General features: G+C 36.4%; 1 protein-coding gene across 3 annotated transcripts in view; it reads right to left on the bottom strand.

Annotated features, from left to right (window-relative positions):
• Rbcn-3A (rabconnectin-3 alpha) overlaps positions 1-12,881 on the bottom strand; it is a 354,959-nt gene that overhangs the window by 171,494 nt on the left and 170,584 nt on the right. For all 3 annotated transcript variants that reach the window (XM_081733859.1, XM_081733860.1, XM_081733858.1), the window contains exons 23-25: positions 12,390-12,526; positions 6,473-6,615; positions 5,905-6,008 (exon numbers count right to left, since the gene is read on the bottom strand). In XM_081733859.1, the coding sequence (XP_081589985.1) occupies positions 5,905-6,008; positions 6,473-6,615; positions 12,390-12,526 (384 nt within the window). The remainder of the gene's footprint in view (positions 1-5,904; positions 6,009-6,472; positions 6,616-12,389; positions 12,527-12,881) is intronic.

Consider the following 12,881-nt stretch of genomic DNA (forward strand, 5'->3'; position numbering starts at 1 on the left):
TAGTATTTGTCAGTGTATTGACATTATGTGCGAGTAATAGATTGAATAAACACGGTAAGTAATCCAAAAAGTTCATGGTAATTACATGCAATAATCTAAGCGACTTCGATTTAGTATCTGGTAATTGCAGATAGTTGAGCCCAATCTTTCGTAACTAGCTGGCCTAGTACTAGTTTACTCCATCATCATAGCCGAAACACGGCTACATTTCAGTTCTATAGATAACTAAGGATCTTCTTAAAAACCCTCCTTATTTTTACTACTATTTTGTTTCCAGTCGAAAAGCGTCTGGTTTTCTTAAACTACAACAAAGTTTTCCCCATTTGGCAAGATTCTATTTTGTTCTAAAAGTAACACTGCATTAAGCAGCAAAATAGGAGCTGAATATTTCAAAAAGCAAACAGCGAGGGGGGGTGGGGGTGGAAATCCTTCACTAGTCTGACTCTTTTCCCTTCGAATGCATTGTTGCCAAATTTACTATTTTAAGGTACAGAAAAATTCACGTGCGCAATTATATTTTGGAGAACTATACAATAAAATACAGCAAACTTTCAATTATTCGCGCTAACCACCTAACAAAACTGCACGAATAAATGAAAAACACAAATAACTGGAAATCTTTATTGTTTTTTGCCACAATAATAGTTTCCCATAAAAAAAAAATTGTACACATATTAAGTGTTTATACTACAGCTGTGTTTCGATTGTTGCTGTTTATGACAGGCGTACTGCTAGTTATGGAAGCTGAGTTCACATATACTAGAAATTTCTCGACGTTTTAAAACCTTGAAACCCTTCACCGGAACAAAAATTAATTTAAAAAATATTTTGCACGAATAAGCCGCAAATCGGATAATTCGCGCACATATACTGCACACACACTCACAGTGCCAGGAACTGAATAATTACACATTAGATTATAATGTAAATACTAGAAGATCGTCCTTTCCTTGTTCGTTAGTGTGTTTTATTTTTACATGGTAATTTACGGTTACCTTCTTCGAAGAAACCAGATTCTGGAAGAATTATCTTCTTCTGTCTAAATGTGTCTTGAGTGCTACGTACTTGATAAGATTAAAGCATCTGATAAATATTTAAAATAATTTGAAGACTGAAAAATGTACGGAAAACTCCCTTACACAAAATACAATGGAAGAAATTCTTACCATATGAGAATACAGGATTTACGAGCCAGAGAACCAAAAAAACATTAACAAGATTCGGAACAAGGGAGATTGCTGAAATGCATTAACGTATTATAGGCGATTAACATCCAAAGAGCAAGTTACACCCGCATACTCTGTTAACTTCAAAAAAGGTACGATGAATATGCGTGGTATAATTGATTCTGCCTTTTACTTCAAAGCTTTGTTATCATGTATCGTTACAATTTCCTCAAGTTTTCACTGTCAAAACTTTCCAAAAACTATTGTTCTCAAAAGAAGAATTTCTGTACTTATTAATACTTTCTAAATTACGAGTGGTTACGGAATAATTCAAATTTGTCATCGTAATATTTTTATCTTTTGGTGTTAGGACTGTTTTACGTAAATTCAAGAACAAAAGTTACAACTAGCAAGCTGTCATAACTATATTATCACCTACAAAAAATAGCAAATAATATTATATATATATATATATATATATATATATATATACAAACTAATACAGTGATTCCCAACTGCAATTTTTTTTCATAGATCCGAATTAGTAGCATTTCTCCTACAATACGAAACCATATCCAGAATTATGATCCAATCTGCTCTACCTTGTCATTATTCAAATTTAATCCCTATTATTATTATTATTATTATTATTATTATTATTATTATTATTATTATTATTATTTCAATACAATATTACTCCGTTGCTAACGATGTGTATTATTGGATTTAAATAAAACTTTGGTTCCCTTAATGTCACGTGAATTATTATATTTTACATAGTCCAGAGTTTGGATGCTCCTTTTCTGCGTCTGCGATAATCCAGAGATTGGATGCTCCTTTTCTGCATCTTTTTTATGTTCTTCAAATGTTCATTGTTTTTCTTTGAATTTATATGTTTCATTTTGTGATTCTTATACGTTTTGTCAGAGAAATTACTTTCATATTTCTTTAACTGTTTATCTTAATTTTTTTTTGCTAGTTTGACGGCCTATTTAAATCAAATTTTTTGAACGTTTAGTTTATGGTTTTAATTAAAATATGTATATACACTAAAGAGTCAAAAGTCACAGGATACTCAATCTAATATATGGAACCTCCTCAAGAACAGAGGGATGCAGCAACTCGACGTGGCAGTGATGCGACAAACCGCTGGTAGTCAGCTGGAGAGATGTAAAGCCATGCAGTCTCAATTGATATTCACAATCAAGTGGTTGTTGCGGGTGAACGATCCTGAACACAAATGGCCCGTTCGATAATATCCCAAATATACTCAATAAGGTTCATGTTCGAGGGTGCCAAATCATGAGTTGGAAGTGTTCAGAATATTCCTCAAACTAGTCGCGCACCACTGCGCCCCGGTGACACGGCGCGTTATCATCCTGGAAAATCACCCTGTTGGCAGGGTGAGAGAAGTTTATAAATGATTGAAAATGGTTACCAAGCAGCTGCAGCTGAACACAGCAATGACCTGTCAATGTCCGGCTCAAGCGGGTCAGAGGACTCAAACAATGCCAAGAAAACATACCCCAAACCATTACGGAACCACCAACAGTTTGGAGGGTATCTTACTGACAACTTCGTTTCACAACCGCATGGGGTTTACGCGAAACAAGGACCCTACCATTCGCATATAGCACCTGGAAACGTGGCCCATCTAACCACGCTATACGTTGCCAGTTATCTAAGGACAAAACCACGTGAGACTTTGCTATCGATAGTCAACGGCCAATAGAGGAACTTATATCGGTCTGCGGCAGAGATATTCCATGGAGATCAAATTACGCTGTACTGACCTTTGAAACACGTTGCTGGGACGTCTTGGACTGTTTCATGCTATCAATTCACGCACTGTTTGCCGGATGAGCCCGCCTAGACTTTGCCCGTTGCGCGCATTCCGCACATATGGGCCGTAACTGTGTTCTTCATCATGGGTCGTAGTAATCCTGATGCTTTACTCATGGTTCATCCTTGACAGTGTGGAGCGAAAAAAGGACACTGTTCGGATGACTTCCGAAATCACATGCCTCATTCTTTTAGCACTAACTATCGTCCTGCGCACAAACACCGATAATTCCTATTGGCTTGTGCACGAATACCGATAATTTCCATCGAGTTGCAATCATTACGGTACACGGCATTTCACTTCACTAATTGAAGTCCAACTAACAGCATTGAAACTGCTTCACGCCTTTTGATTGGTTTCTTGCGATGTTCCTGCGGCATCAACAAGTTTCCTACCACTATCCCATAACTTTTGGTATGAAGTGTGTATATATACTGAAAATCGGTGTAATAAAATGTACAAACGCGCCTTCTTTGATTCTCGTAATTTGAAGCCTTAGCTTGTATTTTCATCTCGCTGGCAAAATGAGCAAAAATATAAGAAATGTACATTATATGAAAAGGGGAAGAACACTACAGAAACTAATCCTTCCATAGGAGTAAGAGAAGGAAGTGAATTTACCATGGAAGATGTTACAGAAATGAGCACTTTTATGGAACCTCCTGATGTAAAATCATGGAATTCCATAACAAATCAACTTTTAAACATAGAATTCGAACGTATCATTCACTTGTCTGAATTTCGTACATTAGACGACAACAACAACAACAACAACAACAACAACAACAAAAAGATTGGAGCAGAGAATTAATTTTACATGTTTGTTTTGGAACAATGAACGTGACGACAAGAAACTTAAGAATATGAAGACTGTGCACAACAGAATACAATCTCATTCATTTGAATGAAAATTTCACCCTCAAAGAGTGGGAAATTCGAGTTTCTGTTCATACTACACCCTTGGACATTGATAAGATAGTAACACTATCTGCAAGTTTCCTGTCCGCACAGCCACACTTCATTACATATCAATGCAATTACAGATTTCAATTATATTATAATTTGTATTTTTCCGAGCTCCGAACGAGGGCAATGCTGAGCCCAAGGATGCTTCATATTGATAAAATTGTAATCAACCGTTCCTCATACCTGGTGCACAAGTCCTGAGAGTTTGAACGCAATCCCTTCATTCCTTTTTGTTAATGCAACTTTCACAGACAACACTGTATTTCAATTGTTCTTTGATTATCTTTTTGTTACTTGTGCACTACAAAAATCTGCACAAAGTAGCGTAGGCTCAACGGACAGGATACTTGTCACAGTCGACTACATTAACGATCTTCTTTGAGCCCATATGTATTTAACATAGTTATGGATATCCTATCTGAAGGTATTAAAGACGCATCGCCTTTGTGTATGCTGTTTGTAGATGACAATATCTTACATAATACCAACATAGAAAAGAAATTAAAAGAGTGGAGAATAGGTCTGAAGGACAGAGGATTAGAACTCAGAAAGAAGAAACCAAAATTTGATGTTTCGTAATATATATGACGTAATTATCAATATTTTGTTATAAATTATGACGAATAATTTCCACTGTTGAAATTTAATATCGATAGTACAAATTTTATATGATATGCTTCTCATCGTTTCAAATTAAACCTGATAATCGTACTTATTATATTCAATTTTCGGTATGATATCTATTACTTTGGAAGAAGAAGAAGAAGTTTAAAATATTTGAATACTTGTTTCATGTGCTATATATATTCATTCAGCACGTTTCCGAAATTATTCAGTATGCATGATATGGCTACGTGATGCAAGACGTGCTCTTTTCCCAGTCTATTTTAAGTCAAAAGTCTATTTTCAATGTCTATTTTAATAAAGCTTATTTTAATAGTGAAAACCTATTGTCAATTTCAATTTTAATAGTCAAAGCTATTTTCAAGTTTAATTTTTGATTTTGCCACATTTTCTGTTTTGCCATATTTTCCGTTTGCCATTGTCTTTTTCTTGGCCATATTTTCTTCTGCCATTTTCTCCGTTTATCGTATTCAGGTATATGGAATTCACTTTATTCTGCAATAGAGTGGATTGTTATACGTGTTTGCACAAAAATCATTAACGTTAATGTACGTAAAATAAAGTGGAAAACACATCCTGATGGGCTCCAAATTAAATTATACTGATAAAGTGCATTCTTAGCAATAAATGGAGAGAAACTTTTTCCATACCAAGTCCCTCAATATGATTTCTATTAAATTGAAATGAAAATAAACATAACATGAGGTAGGTTATATATCGGGTGTTCTAAAAATGGTGCCCACGGACCACAGAGCACTATTCTACAAGTCATAATAAAGCAATATATATATATATTTGTATATCTTTTGGATCCTTGTCTGGAGACACGAATTGCACTATGTGGCAACGTTGCAAATAAAGAAGCATAGATTACATCTACTAATCTATCAAATAGTTGCATAGCAGCTGAAGTCGATATAGATTGATACTAGCATTACTTATTAGTGTAGCAATCGATTTAACTGCTTGATGTATTTGTAGAGTGATGCTAATGGTTCCAAGTTAATCTGCGACGTTGTCACATTGTGAAATTTTGATTCCCTCTAGCGGCTGAAGGAGGCCCCGGAGGGCAAACCATCATATAACATTTTCGCTTTACTTTGGCCTGTAGAACAGTGCTCCGTGGTCCATGGGCGCCATTTTTTAGAACACCCGATATATATTTTCGATTATGTTAGGTTGATTTGTGCATTTACGTAAGTTCAATGATTTATTTTACATCTACTATATTTCATACATAAACAGGAATTGTTTAAACAATTTTCATTCACAAACAAATATACGAAAGCTTGCAAGAGAACCTACCTGAGCAATATTTAATAGATCTTCATCTCTTAAGTTTCTCGAATCTTGGAATTCATCGGATTCTTGACGTGTTAAAGGAGGCTTCACATTGCTTACGAAACCACCTAGAACAAAGATGAAAAACAATATTATCTGATTTCTCACAGCGAAAGAAAGAATGATTTCAGTTCTATACCTCAAATTCACAACAAAAATTATATCCTTTAATGGACTTGATCTTACGTATACCCCCCTTCCCCCCCAAAAAAAAAGACATTTTCAGGATTTGATTTCATTTGTTTGAAATTTTAAATAATACGTACAATAAATAAATAAATAGAAATTACTACATTTTATTGACTGAATACATTATGATGTATGATACGGGCACTTCCAATTACACAAAAAGTTACTAATTCAAAAGTCTCAAGACAATAAAATGATTTAACCTTACGGGGGAAAAACTAATTATATTTCTCATCAGTATTGACATTCCTTTACTACCGACGAGAAAAGATCTCAAATAATAAAAAGAAAAACGTATGTGAAATAATACATGTCAAACGAGAATAAAAATTATTACACTTACTTGAAGGTTTCCATTGTGAATACACATGCATTTCACTGTCCATTCCTACTACAAGAATACCATCTCTCACCCAAGATATTTGCATGGGTAATGGAAGCAGACCATCAGCAGTCCTCAAGTCAATCTTCCTTAGTTTCATCCACCTGTGAATTCGGTAGATTTTAACGTGTTGTGTGGAGATACAGAAAAATGTCTATAAAAATGTGTATCTATACTCAATTACAATACACAGAAAGGAAAGAAAATGTTCATACAATCGTGTACAATAAAGAAAGAAGTGATACACAATACACATATACTACTATTCTTCTTTCCACAGTAACATACCGATGTTTTTGGTAGTTAAATATTTCAATCTGTCTTTCTTATTATCTAAGTGTTGCGCACCTTTCAATTTGTCCTTCATATGAAAGATAATGTTTAACAACACAGTAATATGCAAACAAAGCAGCTTAAGACTGAGTACAAATGTTTCAGATACAATGGATAATTATTTCGATAGAAAAATTGGGAGCTAATACTATTACCTACATCTACACTTACCTCTAGAAAAGATGGAATTAACCTTTTAACTGACATTTTTTTTCAAGAGAACATTCGTTTCTACGCCTTCGAGCAAACAGCAAATGGCAGAGTTGGTTTTGATTGACCGATTGATTGGGGTGTTGGATAAGGAGATATAAATTCATCCGCGATGAGACTCGTACGCACGAACGTTATCATGGGTATCTTGCTACTAAGCAGAGGAAAGCTACAGAGGTGGTCGGAAATACACCACAAATACCATGTATGATTTTGGAGAAGTATCTTACGATGATGAGCTAAAGGTGGTTCATTTGGTTCTACATAAAGGCTAGCAACAGGACTAATGCAGATAGCATCAATAGCTAGTCGAATTTCCAGGTCCAGTTCAAGTTGTTTCAAAAGAAAAATGCGTATACAAGTAAGCAATAAAACCATTGTCTAACTTGGACTAAACTGGACTACGATATAATCGTAATAATACAATCAGTACGCCAGACGTGGTGAAAAGCACACGAAGCAAATTAAGAGCTTGCAGCCAAGAATACTTAGAATTATGAACGTGCGGTACCCACGTCACACAGTGATCAAAAAGTCAAAGTCCGTCTATCAACAAACGAGAAACGAGTGCCACCACGATACAGGCCCGGATCAAGAAGGCAAGTTTGTTGACGGCAAAATTGTACCCAGCAGAAAAGCGAAAGCATGTCACATTCGATCAATGAACAAGATGATTCAATGTCACCTGAAGTTGTTGGGTAGTAAATAGAAAAGTCGTCAACGCACACCAGAGAACCTCGATAAGCTACAAAACGCTGTTGTCAGTGATAGCAAATAAGTGACACCAAAACTATCTTCACGGTACCAGAGACTAGAAACCACGTGTAACCTAAATTAACGTTCACCGAGAAAGTGTGCTATAAATTAGCTGTATGACTTCAGTCACGAATGAGCTCATTCGTGGCTAAGCGGTTAGCATACGCGACTTTGGCGTGGGAGACCCGGGTTCGATTCTCAGCGGGAGCTCGTGGTTCGGATTCCACGTTAATCAGTAGGTCCCGTCTCACATAGCCTCGCTGCTGAAATGGACATTAAACTCAAAAATCAATCAACTCTAAGGTCATGAACGCATCAATCTCGATCTCCTAGACAATTAGCCATCAAAACGTATTTTACAGTAGAAACTGTTTATAACGATCACCTGGGTATCCTTGATTTTCCTTGATTTTCTAGTTTTCATAGTGGTAACAACGGTTCAAATTTGGTATTTGGTCTAGGAATTAATTCGTGCGGGTGGACAAGAGATGGCGCAACGAACAGAGCGCCCTACAGTTCCGTGTATCCACACATGTGTTGCAAACCCCTGTCATCGCGTATCGTTCGTAGTATAGGGCAGTGGATTAAAGCGTCAACAACACCAGTTTGTAGTTAAGTGAACATGGCGCAATTTGTGCCTGATAAAGTGTTTTTGCGGGGTGTCCTGCTGCATTACTTTAACATGCAGAAAAGTGCGACTGAAAGTCATCGTATTTTGGTGGAAGTGTATGGTGACCATGCTCTAGCTGAGCGAACGTGTCAGAAGTGGTTTGCACGGTTTAGAAGTGGTGATTTCGGCTTGGCAGACCAAGAGCGAGCTGGACAGCCAAAAAAATTTCAAGACGAAGAATTGACAGCATTGCTCGAGCAGGATTCGTGTCAAACGCAGGAACAACTTGCAGCAGCATTAGGCGTTGATCAAACAACAGTCTCCAAACGCTTGAAAGCCATGGGAATGATTCAAAAGATGTCACATTGGGTTCCACATGAATTGAAAGACAGAGACGTTGAAAGACGAAAAAACATTTGCGAATTGCTGCTTCAACGACAGAGCAGAAAGGGGTTTCTGCATCGAATTATTACGGGTGATGAGAAGTGGATCCATTACGAGAACCCTAAACGAAAAAAGGCCTGGGTGAAACCAGGTGAACCAGGTCCATCACAACCAAAACGAGATATTCACTGTGCAAAGGTTATGCTGTGCATATGGTGGGATATGAAAGGTGTGGTGTACTATGAGCTGCTACAACCGGGTGAAACTATGAATGGAGAACGTTATCGACGACAATTAATGCGTTTGAAGCAAGCTCTGGCCAGAACACGACCAGAATGGGAGAACAGACATGATAAACTTATTGTTCAACATGATAACGCTCGCCCACATGTCGCAAAGCCGGTCAAAACCTATTTAGAAAATGTCGGATGGGAAGTTTTACCCCACCCGCCGTATTCACCAGACGTTGCTCCTTCGGACTACTACTTGTTCGATTGCATGAACAACGATTTGATTGGACAGCGGTTTACTTCTTCAGAAGATATCGAAACATGGGTCTCTGACTGGATCGCTTCCAAGGATGAGGACTTCTTTCGCCACGGAATCCGTACATTGCCTGACAGATGGGCGAAAGTGGTGGCTAGCGATGGACAATGTTTTTCTTAAGGTATTTATGTATTTTGTGTTTGTACTACAGCCTCAATGTGTGCGTACCAACCGCACGAATTAATTCCTAGACCAAATAATTTTTAACATTTTTCTGAAATTTTTGATTCATTGTTGGGATGGAAAACCCAAAAAGTACAGAATCTGTGTTAAATTTTGTTTCTTGTTGGGAAACACTGCAGCTGAGACCGTCGTTATGCTTCACCAAGCTTCTAATGATGCTGCTTTGAGAAAGATGTAAGTCTACGAGTTTTTTTTTTTTTCTTCGTTTCAAAGATGATGACATGTCAATTAACAACTTTCCACAAACTGGCCGTCCTTCGAGAGGAAGAAATGAAAACATTGGAAATTTCGAGATATCACTAACGAAGATCATTGAAAGACCATAGAGCAAATTTCTGAAGCGGGTTGTCCTGAAATACCTGTCAGGGTATTTTAACTGACGATTTGAAGATGAGACGGGTTTCCGCAAAATTTGTGCCAAGTTTGCTGTCATCGGAGCAGAGAGATATTCGAGCGAATGTTTGTCACGACTTGATGACTAAATTGCACAATGACCCAAATTTTCTCAAACGAATTGTAACTGCAGATAGACAGAAAATGCACGTGGTTTACAGGCGCCTATGAAACATGCATAAACAGGCATACTTTTACAGGAGCCTGTGTACAGGCGCCTGAAAATGGAACACTTTTAAACGCATGAGACAGGTATCGATTTTTTCTCAATCACTGCGTGTACATTTCACGGAAACAGGTAGTTTTCATGTTGATAGGGTTGCAACCTTGCAACGTGCAAAATGCGTGTAAACAACATGTAGAAAGTGGAAAGACATATACGTAACCGGCATATTCCATGTAGTTGACAAATACGTTACCTCATGAGGATCTGACGACAGCTGCTTTTCATTTGATAAAAATGTAATTGACATGTTAAATACAGGTGTTAGCGAATTAGTGGGCGTATTAGAGAAATATACATGTAAAGTACATTGCATTAATTACTATAGATGTGTCAAGACCTTGCATATGTGCATGACAAACTGGAGACTTGGTGCCTGAATATTACATGTTTCCTACACCTGTAACATTAATGATTCACTCCAATCAACCTTGTGCACTGCATGCACCTGTTTAACCCATTTATTAGCAATCATGATCATTGCATTTTCTGTTTACCTGCACATTGCATATAGGTGGATTTACACTTCGAATGTACACAGAGATAATACAGGCAATGTATTCAGTTGTAATCCCATGTATTATACATGTGTCAGGACCTTGCATAGCAAATGTCGAATTGGAGACTTATGCCTGAATATTGCATGTCTCCTATGCCTATAACGTAAATGTTTAGCTCCAATCCACTTTGTTCACCACACGTATCTGTTTAATCCATTTATTGGCAATCATGATCATTGCATATTTCCGTTCACCAGTACATTCATTGCCTGTACATTGCACGTAGGGGTGTTACACACTTCGCATGTACACGAAAATGATAAATGTAAAATAACATATTCTACATCACGCGTTTTCCATGTTATACGCTAATACATGGTACTTACATGTAATGCGAATGTCACACATGTATATTACATGTTGATAAACAGGCACCTTCCTTGTACTTTTCATTCTTACTGTATTGCGAATGTTATCAACAAGCCATTCAAGGTACTTTACATGCACATGTTCCCTTAATTTACTTGCATGTGAGTGACTACGTGTACATTGCATGTTCTCATTTTAATGTACAGGCTCAGTACAACGCGTGTTTCCGCGCAAAATTTCCAACAGAAGTTTAACACTTTTTTCGACATGCATATCACCTGAAGACAATGTGCCTGTAACATTTTCTTTACATGTGTTTTCGCTGAAACAGGCGCCTCCTATATAATGCCTGTCAAAATCTGACAAGCTTTTACAGGCAGTTCCATGTACAAAACATTGCACGTTGCCTCAAAAATTTTCATAATAGCTACGGATACGATCCTGAATCAAAACACGAATCCAGCCAGTGGAAAACTCCAAATTCTCCACGTCCCAAGAAAGTACAGCAAATTCGATGCAATGTGAAAACAATGCTTTTTTTTTTTTTTTTTTTTTTTTTTTACGTTAATGGGATTAAAGCACATGGACAATACTTTGAAAGCAACTAAAGTCTTTTATATGCAGGCATGCGCAGCTAAATGTACCTAAAGAATGTAGGTAAAAATGAAAAAAAATTATTTATATATATATATATATATATATATATATATATATATATATATATATATAGACACAGAAGAAACATTTAAAAAACTGCCACCGTAAGTAGCTGCTGCCTTATTCCTGATAGTTTTGTAAAAATATTCCAACATGCTTTATTCATAATTACACAGTTGCCTCAAAATTACTGAGCACAGATTTACGATTACCAGAAATCTTTCATTTTTACCATTCCTGTGTAGGCTGAAGGAGACGGTGATGATGAGAATGAAGAAGTAGTGAAATAAAGAAACTGACAGGAAAGTGGGAAACCCCAAGAAAATACATGCACAAAGTGTTTGTCCACAACAAAGCCCACTTGGGGCGAGCTGAGATTTACGATAATCAGAACACAATATGATAACTCTCGGAACAAAAAGTTGTCCAACTTAAGTTGGTTTGATATGCTGGCAACACTACAACCCCGTGGATACGCTAAGTATCTCGGCCAGGTCATTCTTTATTCCGAAATAATAATAATAATAATAATAATAATAATAATAATAATAATAATAATAAAATACTATTTCAATATTTGCTTAAATAACTAAAAAAGTTTGAGCATAGTGGCTATTGACTACATGATAACATCAGCAACTAGAATTTCTTTAGTTTCTAATAATTCAATCGACATATGACATAAAGCTTTACCATTTGAAATATTTTTTTTACCTGATTTCATCAACAAAATGAGAAACAGCCAAAGAAGATGCCTTCCTAAGAATAGGTCTATTCGCTGACTGTGACTCCTTCATCGCTTTCATATTCGCTTGAGCCAAATCACTTGATACTGGAGTGAACAACATGATCTGAAGAAACAAAAAAATGGAAATAAAAAACTTCGAAGTAACTATATAACATTTTATCTAGTCCTATTTTCAAAACAAAAATTGAATATTATGAACACAAAATATATCCATTAAGACTATTCTATTAAAGATAGGTAGTTTCAAATGTAGAAATAGCTACATTGTAATTTTACTAAAACTTCATTAATAAAATAAACTGACCATCATGTTTAACTCTTTTAAGGTATATTGTAGTCTTTACTACGAAATGATAGTGTCTTCAAAATTCGATTAAAAGAGAACTAAGAAAGCTATTTTCTTAAACAAGAGAGGAGGCATTGAAGAAAGCCTTGGAAGGGTCTATACGTTTCCGAGC

The sequence above is a fragment of the Thermobia domestica genome, chromosome 12, assembly GCF_964235325.1.
Source record: "Thermobia domestica chromosome 12, izTheDome1.hap1.1, whole genome shotgun sequence".
NCBI classification, from domain to species: Eukaryota; Metazoa; Arthropoda; class Insecta; order Zygentoma; family Lepismatidae; genus Thermobia; species Thermobia domestica.